The sequence below is a fragment of the Antedon mediterranea genome, chromosome 7 (assembly GCF_964355755.1).
Source record: "Antedon mediterranea chromosome 7, ecAntMedi1.1, whole genome shotgun sequence".
In the NCBI taxonomy this organism is placed as follows: domain Eukaryota; kingdom Metazoa; phylum Echinodermata; class Crinoidea; order Comatulida; family Antedonidae; genus Antedon; species Antedon mediterranea.
The window spans coordinates 27,109,842-27,127,025 of record NC_092676.1 but is presented as its reverse complement, the minus strand read 5'-3'; the positions used below and the strand labels follow the sequence as shown (position 1 = coordinate 27,127,025).

The following is a 17,184-nucleotide window of genomic DNA, read 5'->3' as shown; positions in this document are numbered from 1 at the left end:
ATACAGTCATTCATCCAAGTATCTGTATATGCAGTGGCTTAACGCGGAGGCCTGTGGCCCCTGATTTAGAAACCCTCCAACACAGGGACCATCATAGCTGTTACGCCACGACTGTGTATATGTAAATAAATGTAACATAATTAACTGCTTTGAAAAGCCTTCTTTTTTTTCTCAGGTTTTTTTTTTTAAGAGAAAAACTTTTTATTCTGCACATCTTCATTGTTTAAAATGAAAACTGATTAGAATTGAAGCTCTGTCTACACTATCAACCTAGTTGTGTGATATGCCCAAATATGGTAGTAATATGATATCATTGTGTCCATATATGGGCACATCACATTTTGTTGTCACATAAAGTTTGATAGTGTGGACAGAGCTTTAGTTTGTGTGTTGTGTTTTTCTATGAATGATTCACAAACCTTTATTGGAAGAGAAGTGTGTTCATACAACAAAAAATCTCCAGGAGCATAAAGATGATAGTACCTATAGATAGAAAAGGGAAATAATGGTTTTAAAGTATCATTATTATCATGGTCTAAATATGACCATTTGTTTGCTTTGTTTGAATGTAATAATTAAACAGTACGCCTACCATTTGTCAAACGTTGTGATGTGTGGATCGCCAGTTGTTTCACAAATTGTATCACTTGGAACATCTTTTACAACCACCTATAAAGATAGAAATCCTAGAATGTTAAATACAATACATTCGAATTAACCAGTTTAGAAACTTTTGAAAACAGAAATCGCACAACAATATTCATGGCCGTAGCCACCAGTACGGTTGGTAAGGTTTTTCGACCTCTTTTTCACAGAGTCCTTTGACAACCCAGTGGCATGAACAGAGATTGTTCCCATTTTTTGGCGAAAATCGCACCACTTTATTTATTGTGACTACATCACTGATATTGTTTTTTTGTTTATTTATTTTTATTGGAAAGGACAGAGAGAGACTCCAGTAACAGAGAATGTGTTTAAAGTACACATTTATAATAGAAGGAAGTTTTTTCTTTATTTACTTTGATTGGCAGCAGATTATCTTCTTGATTTTTCCATATTCTTGATGCCTCGTTAAAAGTAGCAGTATCACCTGTAAACTGGATGTACGTATACTTATCTCTGTCATTGATGTTGTCTCGTGTGGCAATGATATTGTACACAGCTGGAGCGTCATTTGTAACCGATTGCAAACAGCCTTTCTGGGTGAGTATTTCATTTTCATTACCTGACACAATATATATACTGATCTTTGGTACAGCTGGACTGGTTTTATTTCGTAAAACTATTGGAAATGTTGACACAATCTGGAATTCCTGGCCAGCATCATTTTCACTTACAGTCACAGTAGTATTAGGTTGAACCTGATTAAAGATAATTTGTTGTTAGAATTTAGAATTTGTTGTTAGAATTTAGGATTTGCAAAAAATCTTGTTCTTTTTTGCCAGTTAATGAGTGTCTGATGGATTGGTCAATAGTTTTTCAAAAGTATTGGTGTTTTGGAGGAGTTTTTACTATGTTTATGAATAAGTATGATATGACATTTGCAAGGTTAATACTTACTGTAAGCCCGGCATAGATGGTGTTGCTTTTGACTCCTGGTGGAAACTCATCATAGCTTGTGTTTCTGAATCTTGCTCGAACTTCACATTGAATCTAAAAACAAACACAAGAAGGATTGCTTTAGTTCACAGGTTGCAGAAGATGATTTGTGGGATTACAATTGTATACAAAATAAGTAAGTTTGACTGCAAACCTTAACTGAACTACGTTTAGTTGTGTAATAAGCATGTGTAAAGAGATTATATTTCATTGAAATATCCTTTTTAACTTTAAAGTCTGGTCTTAACATTCGCAGTTTGAATGAAATTGTTGTTGTTGAGCTGATTGTTATTGATTGTTGAGAGTTATGTCAAACGTTGATACCTCCTCTTTCTTGAAAGATATTTTTATATATTTTCAAATTCTTTATTTATTTGTAACAAAGTAAACATTGTTGAATTTACAATATTAAAATATCAATTAATAAATAATTAAAAATACAAGATATTTCAACATATAATAATGACATTAAAATATTTAAAGTATAATTATAAAATGTTATTTATGTAAATGTTACAAATTTAGTACCTGTATTCATGCAACTTACATGTGAATTCAATCTCTTGCTTAGAATACATTGGTTTTGTTGACAATTTCCACATTTACATTCGTCACTAATGAATGCAGACACTGTATTGTCGTCCGGCTGATAAAGTTTCTCATAAACAAATTGATCATTTATGTACCACTTTACAAGAAAATCCATTTTTTCATCATCAATATTCCTATTTATATAATTACATATGACTGCAATTCCTGTTGGTTTTTCTTGGAATGCTACTGTTGGTTTTCCTTTCAGTATGGGGTAGCTATCTGTAATTTAATGTAAGATGATAACAAACTTAAGTAAACTTGGTGACAATATCAACAAACTCCAAAAAAAAAAAAAAGTGGAGCATAAGCCTAATAATAATAATAAAAACTTTATTTAATCACGCTAACACTTGTTCACCTCAATGGTGTTTTTCCACAAGACTGGAAGACATCATACAAAAATCAAATTAACAGTTAACAACAAGAGTTTAACTAAAACTGAAAATCTTAATTTACACTCAAATTAGAATGAATTACTATTACAATTCAATATTTAAAAAAAAACTAACATGATGTAATTATTTACATTTATTTGTACGTTGATTGAGTTTATTCAAGTTCAACGTAAACATTTATTTTATTTCTTTCCTAAACTAATAAACTATTACAACAATATAAATTAATAAGGTACTTAAATAAGGTAGATAAGTATTGAATTTATATATAAAATAATATCGTTACTTTTTATTTAAAAATTTCTTAAAATGATTAATATTTTCTCTTTTTTCTTCTTTCAAGTAAAATATTATACATACAAATATTTTAACAGAATATCTAGATTACCATCACATACAAAGATTAAAAAAAAATGTTTAGATTACCATGACTTCGAAAAGTAATACCATATCTCATTGCATCTCGGTTTATCTAAAATGAACTCACTGTTTTTTCTGCATGGTGGGAAACCTGTTGCTGAGTTACTTCCATTCTGGCAAGGTATGAGTGAATCTAGAATTAGTTATAAAACATACTTTTACTTGCAATAGTCAAAAGTTGGTGGAGGCCTAGACCTACTCTAAGCAGAACAGGCCTATGAGGTGTTGGTGTGTGGTAGTCTAAAATTTGAACTTAATAAAATATAGATAAAAGGTTGGATTTGGTAAGCAAATAAACATATTAAGATTGTGAATAAAAGTTACACATTCTTGTTGGTGTGTAATAATAATCTAAAATTTGAAATTAGTTAATAGAATATAGATAAAATATTGGATTTGGTAAGCAAATAAACATACTAAGATTGGAAAAAAGTTACACATTCTTGTTGGTGTGTAATAATAATCTAAAATTTGAACTTAGTTAATAGAATATAGTTAAAATATTGGATTTGGTAAGCGAATAAACATACTAAGATTGGAAATAAGTTGAACTGTAAAGTTACACACGATTTTTTCTTACTTCCTGCAAAACCAAAATCTACTAAAAAAAACTTTGTATCATTTTAAATTGGATTAAAATATAGACCTGCTCTATGGTTTAAATATAACCAAATACTCTTAAATATTATATTGCAATACCTACCTGTACAATATTAATATGAATGAAATATTGGATTTTCTTAGCGAATAAACATTGTGAATAATAAACAGTTGAACTGCAAAACCAGACTCTACTCAAATAAATCTGTATCATGATAAATGTGATAGAATATAGACCTGCTCTATGGTTGTAGTATAACCAAATACTCTATTTATTTATCATATTATCTATTATTATTATTATTATTATATTGCAATACCTACCTGTACAATAGGCCATTTTAGTCCCTGGAGATCCATACAGAAAATGTACATGATACAAGCCATCAGATGAATTGCAAGCTTTGATACAATGTGATTGCGTATATTTACAAGGTTCATCTCCCATATCAGCACAGACGGTAACTACTTTAATGCCATCAGCAATATCTGGATAAACACCTTTTGAAATGATAATAAAACATAATTAATTAACTAATTTGGGTAAAGATGAGTCATATCTATCATATATAGAACAAAGTTGGCACTAGTGTGAGTCACATCTAGAAACAAACATTCAAATTCATTTTCATATTAAGTGAAAAACATTACTTTTATTTACATCGTGTGGGACACAAAACTCGAACCCATAATCTCCCAATGACATATATGGAATCATACCTCGTGACCACTATTAGTAGGTCACTATTAATGTCAATCAATCTATATGTGACATAATTTCCTGACAGAATCTTCTTAAAAACACACTACTACAAATTAGTAATTTGTTTAAACAAATTAATAATTTGTTTAAACAAATTAATAATTTGTTTAAACAAATTAATAATTTGTTTAAACGGATTACTAATCTGTTTGAACGAATTAGTAATTCGTTTGAACGAATTAGTAATCCGTTTAAACAAATTAGTAATTTGTTTAAACAAATTAATAATTTGTTTAAACGGATTACTAATTCGTTTAAACGAATTAGTAATTCGTTTAAACAGATTATTAATCCGTTTAAACAAATTACTAATCCGTTTGGACGGATTCCTAATTCGTTTGAACAGATTATTAATCTGTTTAAACGAATTAGTAATCCGTTCAAACGAATTGCAACATACACAACAAGTACCATTTAAAGTATATGTTGTAATTCGTTTGAACGGATTACTAATCCGTTCAAACAAATTAATAATTTGTTTGAACGGATTAGTAATCCGTTCAAACGGATTACTAATCTGTTTACACGAATTACTAATTCGTTTAAACGAATTATTAATCCGTTTAAACAAATTATTAATTTGTTTAAACAAATTAATAATTTGTTTAAACAGATTACTAATTCGTTCAAACGAATTACTAATTCGTTCAAACAGATTAGTAATCCGTTTAAACAAATTATTAATTTGTTTAAACAAATTATTAATTTGTTTAAACGGATTACTAATTCGTTTGAACGAATTAGTAATCCGTTTAAACAAATTATTAATTCGTTTAAACAAATTAGTAATCCGTTTAAACAAATTAGTAATTCGTTTGAACGAATTAGTAATTCGTTTGAACAAATTAGTAATCCGTTTAAACAAATTAGTAATTCGTTTGAACGGATTAGTAATCCGTTTAAACGAATTACAACATATACTTTAAATGGCACTTGTTGTATATGTTTCAATTCGTTTGAACGGATTACTAATTCGTTTGAACAGATTATTAATCCGTTCAAACGAATTACTAATTCGTTAGAACGGATTACGTTCGAAAAACATACACTTCAAATGGCATTAATGGGCTTTCGTACTATTTTAACAGTATTATTATTAATATTATTTATTGGTATTTATTCATAAAACAAAATAATCAAAACATGGCAGCAAAAATGCTGAATTGTGTTTCAATGTACAAAATATGTATAAAATTGGTTAAAATTACTTTTAAAAAATGAAAAAAAACACTTTAAAAAGTCATAAAAAACAATTTGAACATCAAAATACATATATTATGAAGAAACAGCAAAATTACAAATTATTAATTTATTTTTTAATATTATGTGATTTTTAAGGTGTTGAGTCTACCTGGATACCAACCCAGATGATTGGAAGACTAACAAATGGAATGAATTTGTTACAAAAGGTTACACTCTGAAGAAATACTGGTATGCATTCAGATAGAAATTAATGGACCTGTCTATTCATTCATTTCCTTAAATTCGGATAGTACATGATGTACAAAACATACAAAACAAAAAAGAGAACAAAAATCTTTCATAAAACAACCTAAAATATCAATTTGCACCAACGCTGATGCAGGTTGGATTGTCTATCATTAGAGTCCACCTGAAGATGCTGCGGAAGTGAGTGAGTAAATGAATGGTATGTATTAATTTGATTTACCATCAATCCATAATGGGTATTTGGTTCCACAGTGGTACTTTCCTGGCCTGGAGGTTGGCATTGTGACATTGATCCTGTCGCCTTCTGTCATTAGTCGATACCATCCAACTGCAAGGCTGACATCATCGATGTAGTTACCTCCAGATACTACATTATGGACACTCCTCTGCCAGTTGGTCAACTTGAGATTCGTATTACATGGATCGTTAATGGTAAACTTGCATGCTATAAACCAAATCAGATTTAAATAGATAGTTTTCTTTTAGTTGAGGACTCAATTTACTTTAGATTTAAGATTGAAAAAAATATTTGAAAACAATAATTATATATATATATAAAAGAATGAATGCATCTGGATATTAACCCCAGCCCACCTGAGTCTATGTGGCACTGAACAATAGGATATTATATGTACAGTTTCAATTCAATTAAAGAAACATTTATTTACATCCAAAAGACAAAAAGCAACAAAAAACAATAGTGACAAGAGATAATTTATAGAATGAATGAAGGCAGGATCCCGAAAAGATGAGAATCTTGTGGCGGGATTGCCTCTTTACAAATTAATTAAAAATAGATATTATGAACAAAATAAACAATAAATAAATTAATAAATTAATTAAAAATAATGAATTAAAAATAAATAAAACACCAGTAGATAAAAGTTGAAAAAATAAAGTAAAAATGATGAGCAGAAAAAAGTACAGCTGCAGGGCATATATAGGTATATGTATAGCTCAGACATATCCCCTGCAGTGGCGGATCAAGGGTTGTGGAGTTTAGGGTTTTGTGCACTCCCCTTAAATGGACTGATAAACTACTTTTTCTGTAACTACACATATTATTATATGGTAGTGATCCCCTGTTAACAATCCTGGAGCTGCCTGTGCCTACAACCATTCTAGTTTGACCTCCGATTCCAATGATATTAACTAATTGTTTCAACTAAACTAGCAAGCAACACCCAGCCTAATGAAGTCATCTGATTCTCATTATCTAATTTACGCATATCTTTTCCAAAATATTAATATCATTTACCTTGTCCATTTATTGAAGTTAACCTTGCTAGAAAGTATATAAAAATCAAAAATAATTTCATAACGAAGAGTAAAATCACTATTGTATGTCTGCTTGTGTGCAATTGTTGTTAATGCTTAATCTAAAAATAATAATTTATCAAAACTAAGATATTAAATGTTTGCCAATACACAGTGCAAATGATAAGCATGCTTAAAACTATTGTTTGCAGATGTGAGTAGTATGAACAGTGCTTTAGTAAATCAAATGTATCATATCATTAAACTGTGGACCGTAGATTGAAGGGGATGGCGAGGGAAACTCCAACAAATTTCAAAGTTAAAAGAAAACAAACATTGGTTGCCATAGTTTATGGAGATGCTTATCAAATAGTTGCTCTGGTGTAGCAAGAATGTTAGTCGTCCAGAGATATAAAACAATGTAATTTGTGAAACAAAATAATGTACATGTATGCATGTATGCATGAGTTTCTTTTCAATTGACCAATTAAGTATGTAAATGAGATACTGTTTTAACAATTAACCATACAGGGTGTTACAAAGAAAATAAACAAACTAAGGAGTAAATAAACAAATTAATAACAACAGGTTTTCATTATTATTACTTTTGTATGTATGTTAAAATTTGATTTAAATTGACAGATAAAAGATGTAAAATTATTTGGTTGTTTCTTTATATTTTTCAAAGGTAAGCAAACATTACAGTCCGAGATGCTATCTACTGTATTAATACTAAAACAAAATGTGAACTGCTCACTATCTTGTATGTCGCCCTCTACAGTTTCAGAAAATTAAAAACTTTTTTCTCTTTCACTTTCAAATATTTTCCTGCATATATTTGCATTTTTAAATTAAATTTAAGTGACCTACAATAAAAAATACTTGGGAATTTTTGTTAAAAACATCTATCTGAACATAAATTGAAATATTTAGAGAAACAAAACATTTATACTACATTTATTTATACATTATATTAATCTACTTATTGAATTAGAAATCTGATTTTTTAATAACTAATTTGACCCTGGTTTCACCTAGCTATAAATTAAAATATATTGACTAATTTTTTTCAAGCTGAGATTAAACTTCCTCTAATTGTAATATGGCCTATTAATATTAATATTAATACAGAAATATTATTACAGACAGCATTGAAATTGGTAGAGATTGGTAGAAGGCTTTCTTTAATTAACAAAAAATTAAAAGTAACATTATATTATAGTTTACAGGACAGTACATGAACCAACTATTGGATAGAAATTTGGTAGTTTTAGATGCATTTGAAAAATACAGAATAACTAATAATAAACTACTGTATTTAAAAAGACAAATATTATTAAAAATATTAAATTACTACTATAGCCCCACCTATCGACGACATCCGCATCGTCGGAAAGTAGGTCAACACTTCATTTGTTTTGCTTTTACGGACGAGTCTACTTTGTACAGCAATATTCAGATGTCTTAATTCAGGTTTCACGAATATAACATTTATTTAGGTTTTAGTATAAAAAATATTTAAAAAGCAAAGTAATGAATTGTATTCCGTAAAAAAATGAGCACTTTTTTAGAGAAAAATTCTGAAAATAATCGTAAGATATCACGGTAGTATCATCACTCTACCTACAATAAAATGGATGAACCTAAATTATAATAGATGACCTTGTCCCTACAGAAAAGGTCAATGTCTTGTGCTTACTTTTTAATGCTCAGCAAACATGGCTAAATATTGCGGTAGTGAAGTGGAGAGAAGATCTAACTGAAGGAAAACTAAACTATCTGGTATTGTCAGTCAGTATCAAAAGTAGAAGATTCGAATTATAAACATGAGAAGCTAATTCGCTAGTATGATTATACTAGGAATGTATTGCCCGCTATTGTAAAACAGAAATTGTGTGCGAGTAGGTTGATCGTCTGTCAAGCCACACGATTTTGAGTTGGTCGTCTGGTACCAACACCACCACCAGTGCTTTAGTAAGTACTGCCAGACGAAAAGTGAAGCCCCTATCTGCAAGTGGACTGTTCGTAGGACGTTTATACACTTGGATGGAAGTATATATTATTCTACATAGATCAACTTAACGTTTATGTATTATTATTTTGTGAATTCTACAATTTCAGCATCGGAATTTTGATCTTAATTTTGCTAAGCCTAGCAGCCTAGGCCTAAACTTGATTATGAATTCCACCACCGGTTACAACAAGATGATGCCGAGTGGACCACCGTCCCTCAGGACCACACCATCACCACCAAGTTCAGTATCCCCAAGGGCACATGGACACCAACCAAACCACAATAGTGCTGCAAGTACAAGAATAGGTAAGATACATTTATTTAGGCCATATGACATGGAAGTATAACCATTTTTTACCTCCATAATGACAATTGTTATGAGGCCATACATTACTTTTTAGCAGTGAGTGACTGGAAGAGTGAACGCAGTATGGTTATTGATTATATTTGAATGAATGAAATATTCACCAAACAGTTTTTTATTATACCAGTTCCTAAAAAACTTTTATTATTTTTTTTTTTCAGATTTTTGTATAAATATTTAAAGCTTTACTGTTTTTAAAATGTTTTTTTCTCTTGTTTTACATCATTTCAATCATTAAGCCCTACAATACATTTAGATCCAATAACAAACCTACAGTATGATTTTAAAGAAATGTTATTTTGGTGTTTCTCTCTTTTATTACAAATTTTAAAACTTTTTACTCATTCTCACATATTTCCTTATCTTTCCTCTCATATTGTTTCAAATTAATATATTATAAAACATTGATAGTATGACGTTTTATATACACATGTAAACATTCTTGTAACAAAATATTATATTAATGTATTTATTTAGACAAAAGTATTTCATTTATTTTAATACTCCAAAAGTGTTTACAGACCAATAATAATAATACCACATTTATATAGCGCCCTTTTCATGAGTAATCATGCTCAAAGGCGCTTTACAAGAATTATTACCCCAGTATTTTTTGGGATCAAACACGTATGGAAACATACTCCCATAATGCAGCCGGTAACCAGCGCAAAGTTGTGTCTAGATCTATCTGGGTACCCATTTATACACCTGGGTGGAGAGAGGCAACGTAAGTAAAGTATCTTGCCTACGGATACAAGCAATGCGGCGAGAGTTGGATTCGAACCTAGGTCTGACAATCATTTACATATAGGAATTTTATAATATTATATCTCAGTATTTAAAATTATACTGTAGTAAGTTCTAAATAAATATAATTTAAAAACAAATTTCCAACATTTTCTACTGTTAACAAAGCTATAGAAATTTATATTTATATTATAAGTTTTCAATTTATTTTTTACTAGAAAACCTTTTCTACTCCAGTAACAAATCTAAAAGCAAAATACTGTAAGCAACCTAGCAATATTATTACAGTAAAAATTATCTTAATCAAGTTTGGTCATTTTACAACTTTCCGTAAGTTGTTAGTCATAATGTGAAAAATCCATAATTTTTCACTCATTTATTTTAATGTGTTGAAATTATAAGTAATGTGTTAGATACAGTTTGCTATAGTGTATTTTTATATACATAATTTAAAGGTACACGATCAATAATATAGACATACAAGTTATTACGCTGTTCTATTGCCTAGTAAAAGTGAACATTTATTTAATAATTTTACACAGTCGGAACCTGTCACATAAAATGACATGACTTCCTCCAATTTAATCCATCTTTATATTATAAACAAAATTTTTTAAACTGACCCTTAAAATTATTAAAGCATAAAAGTTGGTACAATGCCAAAAGCACAGCGCCAGAGTAAATGGGAAGGGTTTAGAATGCCTGCTGATTGAATATGACATGGATTTGTAGTTATTAAACTATACACATGTCAGTAACACAAGAATTCTGACAATAAAGTTTATAATTTTGTTGGTTTTCTTAGTTTAAATAAATGATATATCAAAGAAAATAAATAATTTTTATTCTTTAAAACTTGACAATGTTAAAAAATGAAATGAAGGAGTATACACCAGTTACTGAATGTACTCTGATTAAATTCAATGTGTACAGTATACTGTACAAGCTCCAGTCAAATTATGTAAAAACTTGTTGAAAAAATATTGTAAATTAAATTGTGGTTCTTTTATCTGACTGTTATTACAATGTTTATAATTTCTATTGTTAACAACACTACCACGAATTCTCTACTAAAATACAGGATAAACAAAATTTGACATGGTCAACAACAACCATAAAAATTTAATTTCCCCGATAGACAGTTTAAAAATTAATAATTGGTTTGAATGAATGAGTGATTCTGTTATTTTTATAAGGTTTAACAATAGATTGACATATATAATAGAAATAATCTAGGTCAGGCCTTGAAAGTACTGAATAAACAGAACTACAATACTGTATAGAAAATACACAAGTTATGGTTACACTCTTTTTCTATCCTAGTTAAATTTTGGTTTTATCAGTTACACTGCGGTTTACTGTCTCTTGTGATTTGTTGCATTCAATGCTAAAAACGTATTCTGGTTGAAACAATGGTAAAGTCTGATACTCTTTAATGGAAAATGCCTGTTGAATGTTATATTCTGAAATAAATTATTCTATTCTATCTAAGTTACAAAATATTACAAACAGTAACTCTACATTGGAGTTATACTGTATCTACTATTATGACAGAGGTACTATATAGGAGTCGGTCATAGAATCAGCGTACAGTAGAATGATTTTAACTCTAGTTCATGCAAACACACTGTACCATTTCAATACCTCAAGACCTACACTCACAAACAGAGATCCATGTACATAGCTAGGCTGGAATGCTTTGCAAATATTGCCAGGTCAGATGGGCTTTAAATGTCCATGAACCTTCCTTTAACCTATTACTTAAAGCAAACATTCTAGGCCTACAAGCTAGAGTGATTCGGGCCAAGGTTTTCTTTGTTTTACTGTGTGTACCCTTCTCCCCATAGCTTTTTGTGTTCGTAAATTTGTTCCATTATGGGATTCGTCAGCGTGAAATGTTTACGAGGCAAAATGCGTATAAAATGATCATCCATCACAAAGAAAAGTTTTTTAGTTTAAAAAAATGTAAAAAAACAACCAGCAAAAAATGAGGTACTATAACTAATGATGTACTGTGTATCTTGAAATTAAGTATATCTGTAAAATTAAATTAGACTACAGTACAGTACAGTACAGGTTTTTGTGTACAGTATGGGGTGATAATTTCTTAGAAGAACACATAATTATTAGAATCTACAGTAGGTAGGTTCTGTGTCTTGAAAGACCATGTGATACTGTACCTTCAATCATTACAAAATTTATTATATAAGACAAAAATATTTTGATTGTTGATAATTGTTCTCTTAATAAAAATAGTAATGAATTAAGAATTAAATAACTTTATGCTTGCATTTAACTGTAAGTACAGAGCCTTAATCAGACGTCAACCTGCGTTAACCGAGATAAATCTTAGTTTAAAATACAACTACATAAAGTCTTGTATCATTTAGCTTTTATTGCTGGCTGTGGGTTGGTAATACGAAGCCAGAGTTAATGAAGATATTGTTTTTATTAGACATTAACCCAGTTCAAAAAGCAATCAAATAAATGTGTGTTAGGAAAAGATATTTAGCCTAGTAAGATTAAGAGGTAAGTCAAAGAGAAACCTGTACAGTAAACAACTGTATTTTAAATATTCCATATTTTCCAATTAGAATGTGGGGTTTTCAGTAAATAAAGTAAATCAGTACCATTCCACCAACAGTTTTCAGAAGTTTAATTAATAATTACTTTAATAAAATACATTATCAACATTGATTGTGAAATTCAGATACAGTACTGTACATTGGTAAAATTAATGTTACTATTTTGTTCAAATTGGTTTCGTCTTTCATTAAAAATAAAATTTATAAACAGAATATAAAATACCTTAAAGGATGAAAAGGACCACATCACCGAAAAGCTACAGCTTGTTTGTGGTTGATGACCTAATAAAACTTAAAAAAAAGGTGTATTTGTCAGTGGATTGAGGAATTCTGGAATCTTTTTCATGATAAAGTACATCAATGTTAATAAAGGCATAAGGAATGCAAGGTCGTCATGAAAAATGTGTAGTCATGGCGATAAAATAATGCGCTAAAATTATTTAAGATACCATAATGTAATTTTTTCTAAAGTGCGTATGATTTATTTTTCCAGTAAATTTTGTTACAAATTCTATATTGTTTGGGAATTTAAGAGTCATACAGTACAAAAATAGTTTTACCAAGTTTTAAATTCTTTCACCAAATCTGAAAATTCTTTTATCCAGTGTAAATTAAAGATTATAACACCAATCTACATGAATTTAAAAGGGAAATTGAAAATTATTCAGAAAAAACACAAAACCATTCTGCTCAGGACAAATGCAAATGGCATTGTATGTTGCAAGACAAGGTACTGTAATAACAGATGATGAAGATAGAAAATGGAGAAATAAAATAATTGTTTGTAAATACTTTTATCTTTATTATGTTTGTAACTTTTATAGTTTTACAGTACTGTACCAATTGGTTTTTTCTATATAAACTATGAATTTTAACTTTTACTTCTTATGACATCTTGGATGTAATCGAAATAAATTAAATAAAAAATTGTAATTGTATTAAATAATACACTGTAATTATCAAACAAATATTAATTGATGTATTACTAGTAAATTAACGTACTGTATTATACCTGAAAGCAGTTTGGGACAGTATCACCCCAGCGAACTAATTACACAGTATTAAATCTGCAGAATCATGTACACCTACAGTATCCCACTTTCTGTCATGTCGATATCATGTGATTAGTACAGTACCTCAAAGCCAGAGATCTTTACCTTCAAGTATTTAGCTGACAACCATCAAAATATCAAGTTTATATCAACCATTGAAGGAAATTTAATCATAATAGTATTTCTACGCGTTTATGTTGGATAAAACTGACATGCTTTTCATGGTTCTGTTTGGTAATACTTAGAGCAAAAAAAATCACTCTGGGCTACTAAAAAAAAAATGAGGGCGTGTTTGTTACAGTCGTCCATTATTATAGAGGGATGTTAAGGGACTTTTATCTTTCCATATCAATATCATGCTCCGTTGGCACCCAGTGGACTACAAACACTGCATTGATTTGTATAATTTAAGCATATACAGTAGATATTTGTTATAGTAGTTGTGGTACAGTATTTTACGGTTTCAAAACTGAAACTTCATAAAACTTTGTCCTTTTGATTGATTGAAATTGTTATAATTCATATCAAACAATACAGTAGTTTTAGTTTAGTAATAAAGATAAAGATTCATATTTTTTATTTTACTGTCACGTAATTAGTTTAAATAACTATTATTTCTGATTTCAAATGAAAGATGCGCAATACTTTTTTCCTCACTCCAAAGTAAGATTGTGCACTAGCTACACCTGTAGACTGGAGTGCAGTAGTGGGTACAACTACACATTGTAAATACTGTATTACTGTAGTATAAAGCTCTGACTACACTATCAAACTAGTTTGACAAAAAAAAAGTTTGATGTGCCCATATATGGTAGTGATATGATATCATCATGTCCATATACAGTATGTCACATAAAGTTTGATAGTGTGAACAAAGCTTACGATAACAATTTTCAATGATTTTTATTTTTATAATATTAATATTAATATAGAGTAAATATACTGTAAATTTGCAAGTTAAGTGCTCTTCAAAACAACAGAGTTTACTCTACAGTTCCTAAATACAGTTAACTTTATCTCTTAAATATTTCGTTAAATAATTAAAACTCAAGTTTAAAATCTGAAAGTTATTGTGTGGTTAAAGTCGGTAATAATGATGTTTATGAAATTTGTCTTTTGAAGCCCACAACTAGACTCTGTAAGACTATCGAAATATTTTTATTAATTCCCTTAAAAGCTTTAAATACCATATCTGCTTACTTAAGCAGTAATCGCTGGAAAATATTATTTTAAAGACACTAGTATAAACAATTTAATTATTGCATTCCCGATCAGAACTACATTTTTAAGATGCTATTTTTCACGGCGCATTATGCAGGTTCTACTTTTGTAATTGATTTTGTTTATAAAAACTGGGAAACTCGTTTTGTAGAATCCCAGTGGAGAAGACTATGTTTAAATGATTTACTTTTAAAATGTTACGAAAACTTTTGAATCGGATAAAATAATGTTTTATCACATGCAACATTGGGGTGAACTATTGCCGTAGCGACTGTTGCCGTGGTGACTATTGCCCATGTAGACTATTTCCGTGGAGACTATACTACTGTATGCATACTGTGGTACTGTTAGGTAGCTTGAAGGTTGAAGGTTCAAATCCCAACTGATTCCTTTCTTATCAATTTTAAAAGCTTGAGCGTGTAATTGTTATATAATTGTTAGGGAATAAACCATAGTTTACAGGATTAGGAGCGGATTATCTTTAGATTAGGAAAAGGAAGGAATAATCCTTAGATTTAAAGTATTATTGGTATGATTACTTTTTTCCGTTGATGATGATAATACATCCAGAAGGATTACTATGTGTTGGTTAAATGTTTATATTTCTGTACGATATGAGTTACAGGTATTTCTCTATTGGTTTGAATTTTTCAACAAATTTTGTTTTAAACTTTATCAATATTTAATACACATTGTACATTTTAACAATTAAATTAAGCATAAACAGCGTTTTTGTTTTGAGACTTTAAAAATAAAAGAGTCCAGTTTGCTAGCTTCTGTACTACAGTAGACTTAAAAAAATAGCAGGCGATATCAAGACCATTGGCCATGTAGAAGTCTGCTTAACAAAAACTTTGACAATAATTTACATAACACACTTTTACTATTTACTATTATCTTAAAATTATTTAAATTTAATGAAAAACCTAAAATATCAATCAATAATTCAAGTGTGTATCAACTCAGATTAACTGTTGGATAAATTAGGATTAATGTTAAACATTTTGTATTAAAGAGGATGAAAAGGACTTAATTTATTATTTATAGGATTAGCTGTATTAGTAAGATTTTTAATGGCAATTTCAAGAAAAACTGCAATAATTTGATTTAAATTTAAAATATATCTTTTTAATTTTATTTTGCCAAGAAAAACATGACACTTCAAAAATGTTTATTTTTAACATAATTTTGATTAATTTTCAAATTTAGAATTGTTGTTTTTATAATTTGAAAATAGTTTGTTCTTGAAATAGAAAAATTGTAATCCCCAGAGGGGTTTTAAAATTGAGAGTCTGATTAGAGAATGATTATACAGTAATGCAATAGTGTTACTCACAATATTATTAATATAAACATACCTCAGCCAGTAAGAAGTAGCCTACATACAGTACAGTATGTGCAGCTATACTGTAGCATTACAATTGTGGGTGTAAAATGAGATAGGTGGATGTAACGACCAAAAAATAGAACCTCCCCCTCCCCTGTTAAAAATCCTGGCTACAGTATTAAAAAGATTAAATTGTGAACTTGGTTACAGTCTTTTTGACTGATTGGGCCACCCTGGTTAAATATTGTTAATAAATAAATAAATATATTACTTTATAGTAGAGTAGCCTAGCCAGTATTACTTACCATGGAGGTGGGCGTGTCAGTCTAAATCGCATCTATAGCATCCAAAAGTAATGAAATCTCACTAATATCTCACCGCCACCAACAAACAATTTTTCCTCATTAGAATCCTCAAAACTCACTCAAGACATAATCTTTCTGTGATAAATTCTTCTACTTTAACTATGTACATTTCAACTTGGATTAAAGCTAGCCTAGCTTTTCCATACATTTTGTATGACAAACATCTTGGATGATAGCCTATAGGTTAATAACCCCAATGGATGTGATTCTACAGATATGTAATCTACCCAGCCTAACATACTTCATTCAGTTGTACTGTATATGCCTGAATTACTAAATTTAAGTTTTGAATTGTTAATTATCTAAAAAAAAGAAAGAAAATACTTCTGTGTCTATCTGTAATATTTAATCTTGAAAATGTTTAAATTACCGCAGGCCTACATAACAAGAAATATCATCTGTTTCAATATGTATATGAAAGTGTATGCTACT

At 29.4% G+C, this 17,184-nt stretch overlaps 1 protein-coding gene across 1 annotated transcript in view; it reads left to right on the top strand.

The window, feature by feature from the left end:
* The first annotated feature begins 8,805 nt into the window (after nucleotides 1–8,805).
* Nucleotides 8,806–17,184, top strand: part of LOC140055174 (retinoic acid receptor alpha-A-like) — a 130,186-nt gene continuing 121,807 nt past the window's right edge. The window contains exon 1 of the mRNA XM_072100415.1: nucleotides 8,806–9,397. Within this exon, the coding sequence (XP_071956516.1) occupies nucleotides 9,256–9,397 (142 nt within the window). The 5' untranslated portion in view covers nucleotides 8,806–9,255. The remainder of the gene's footprint in view (nucleotides 9,398–17,184) is intronic.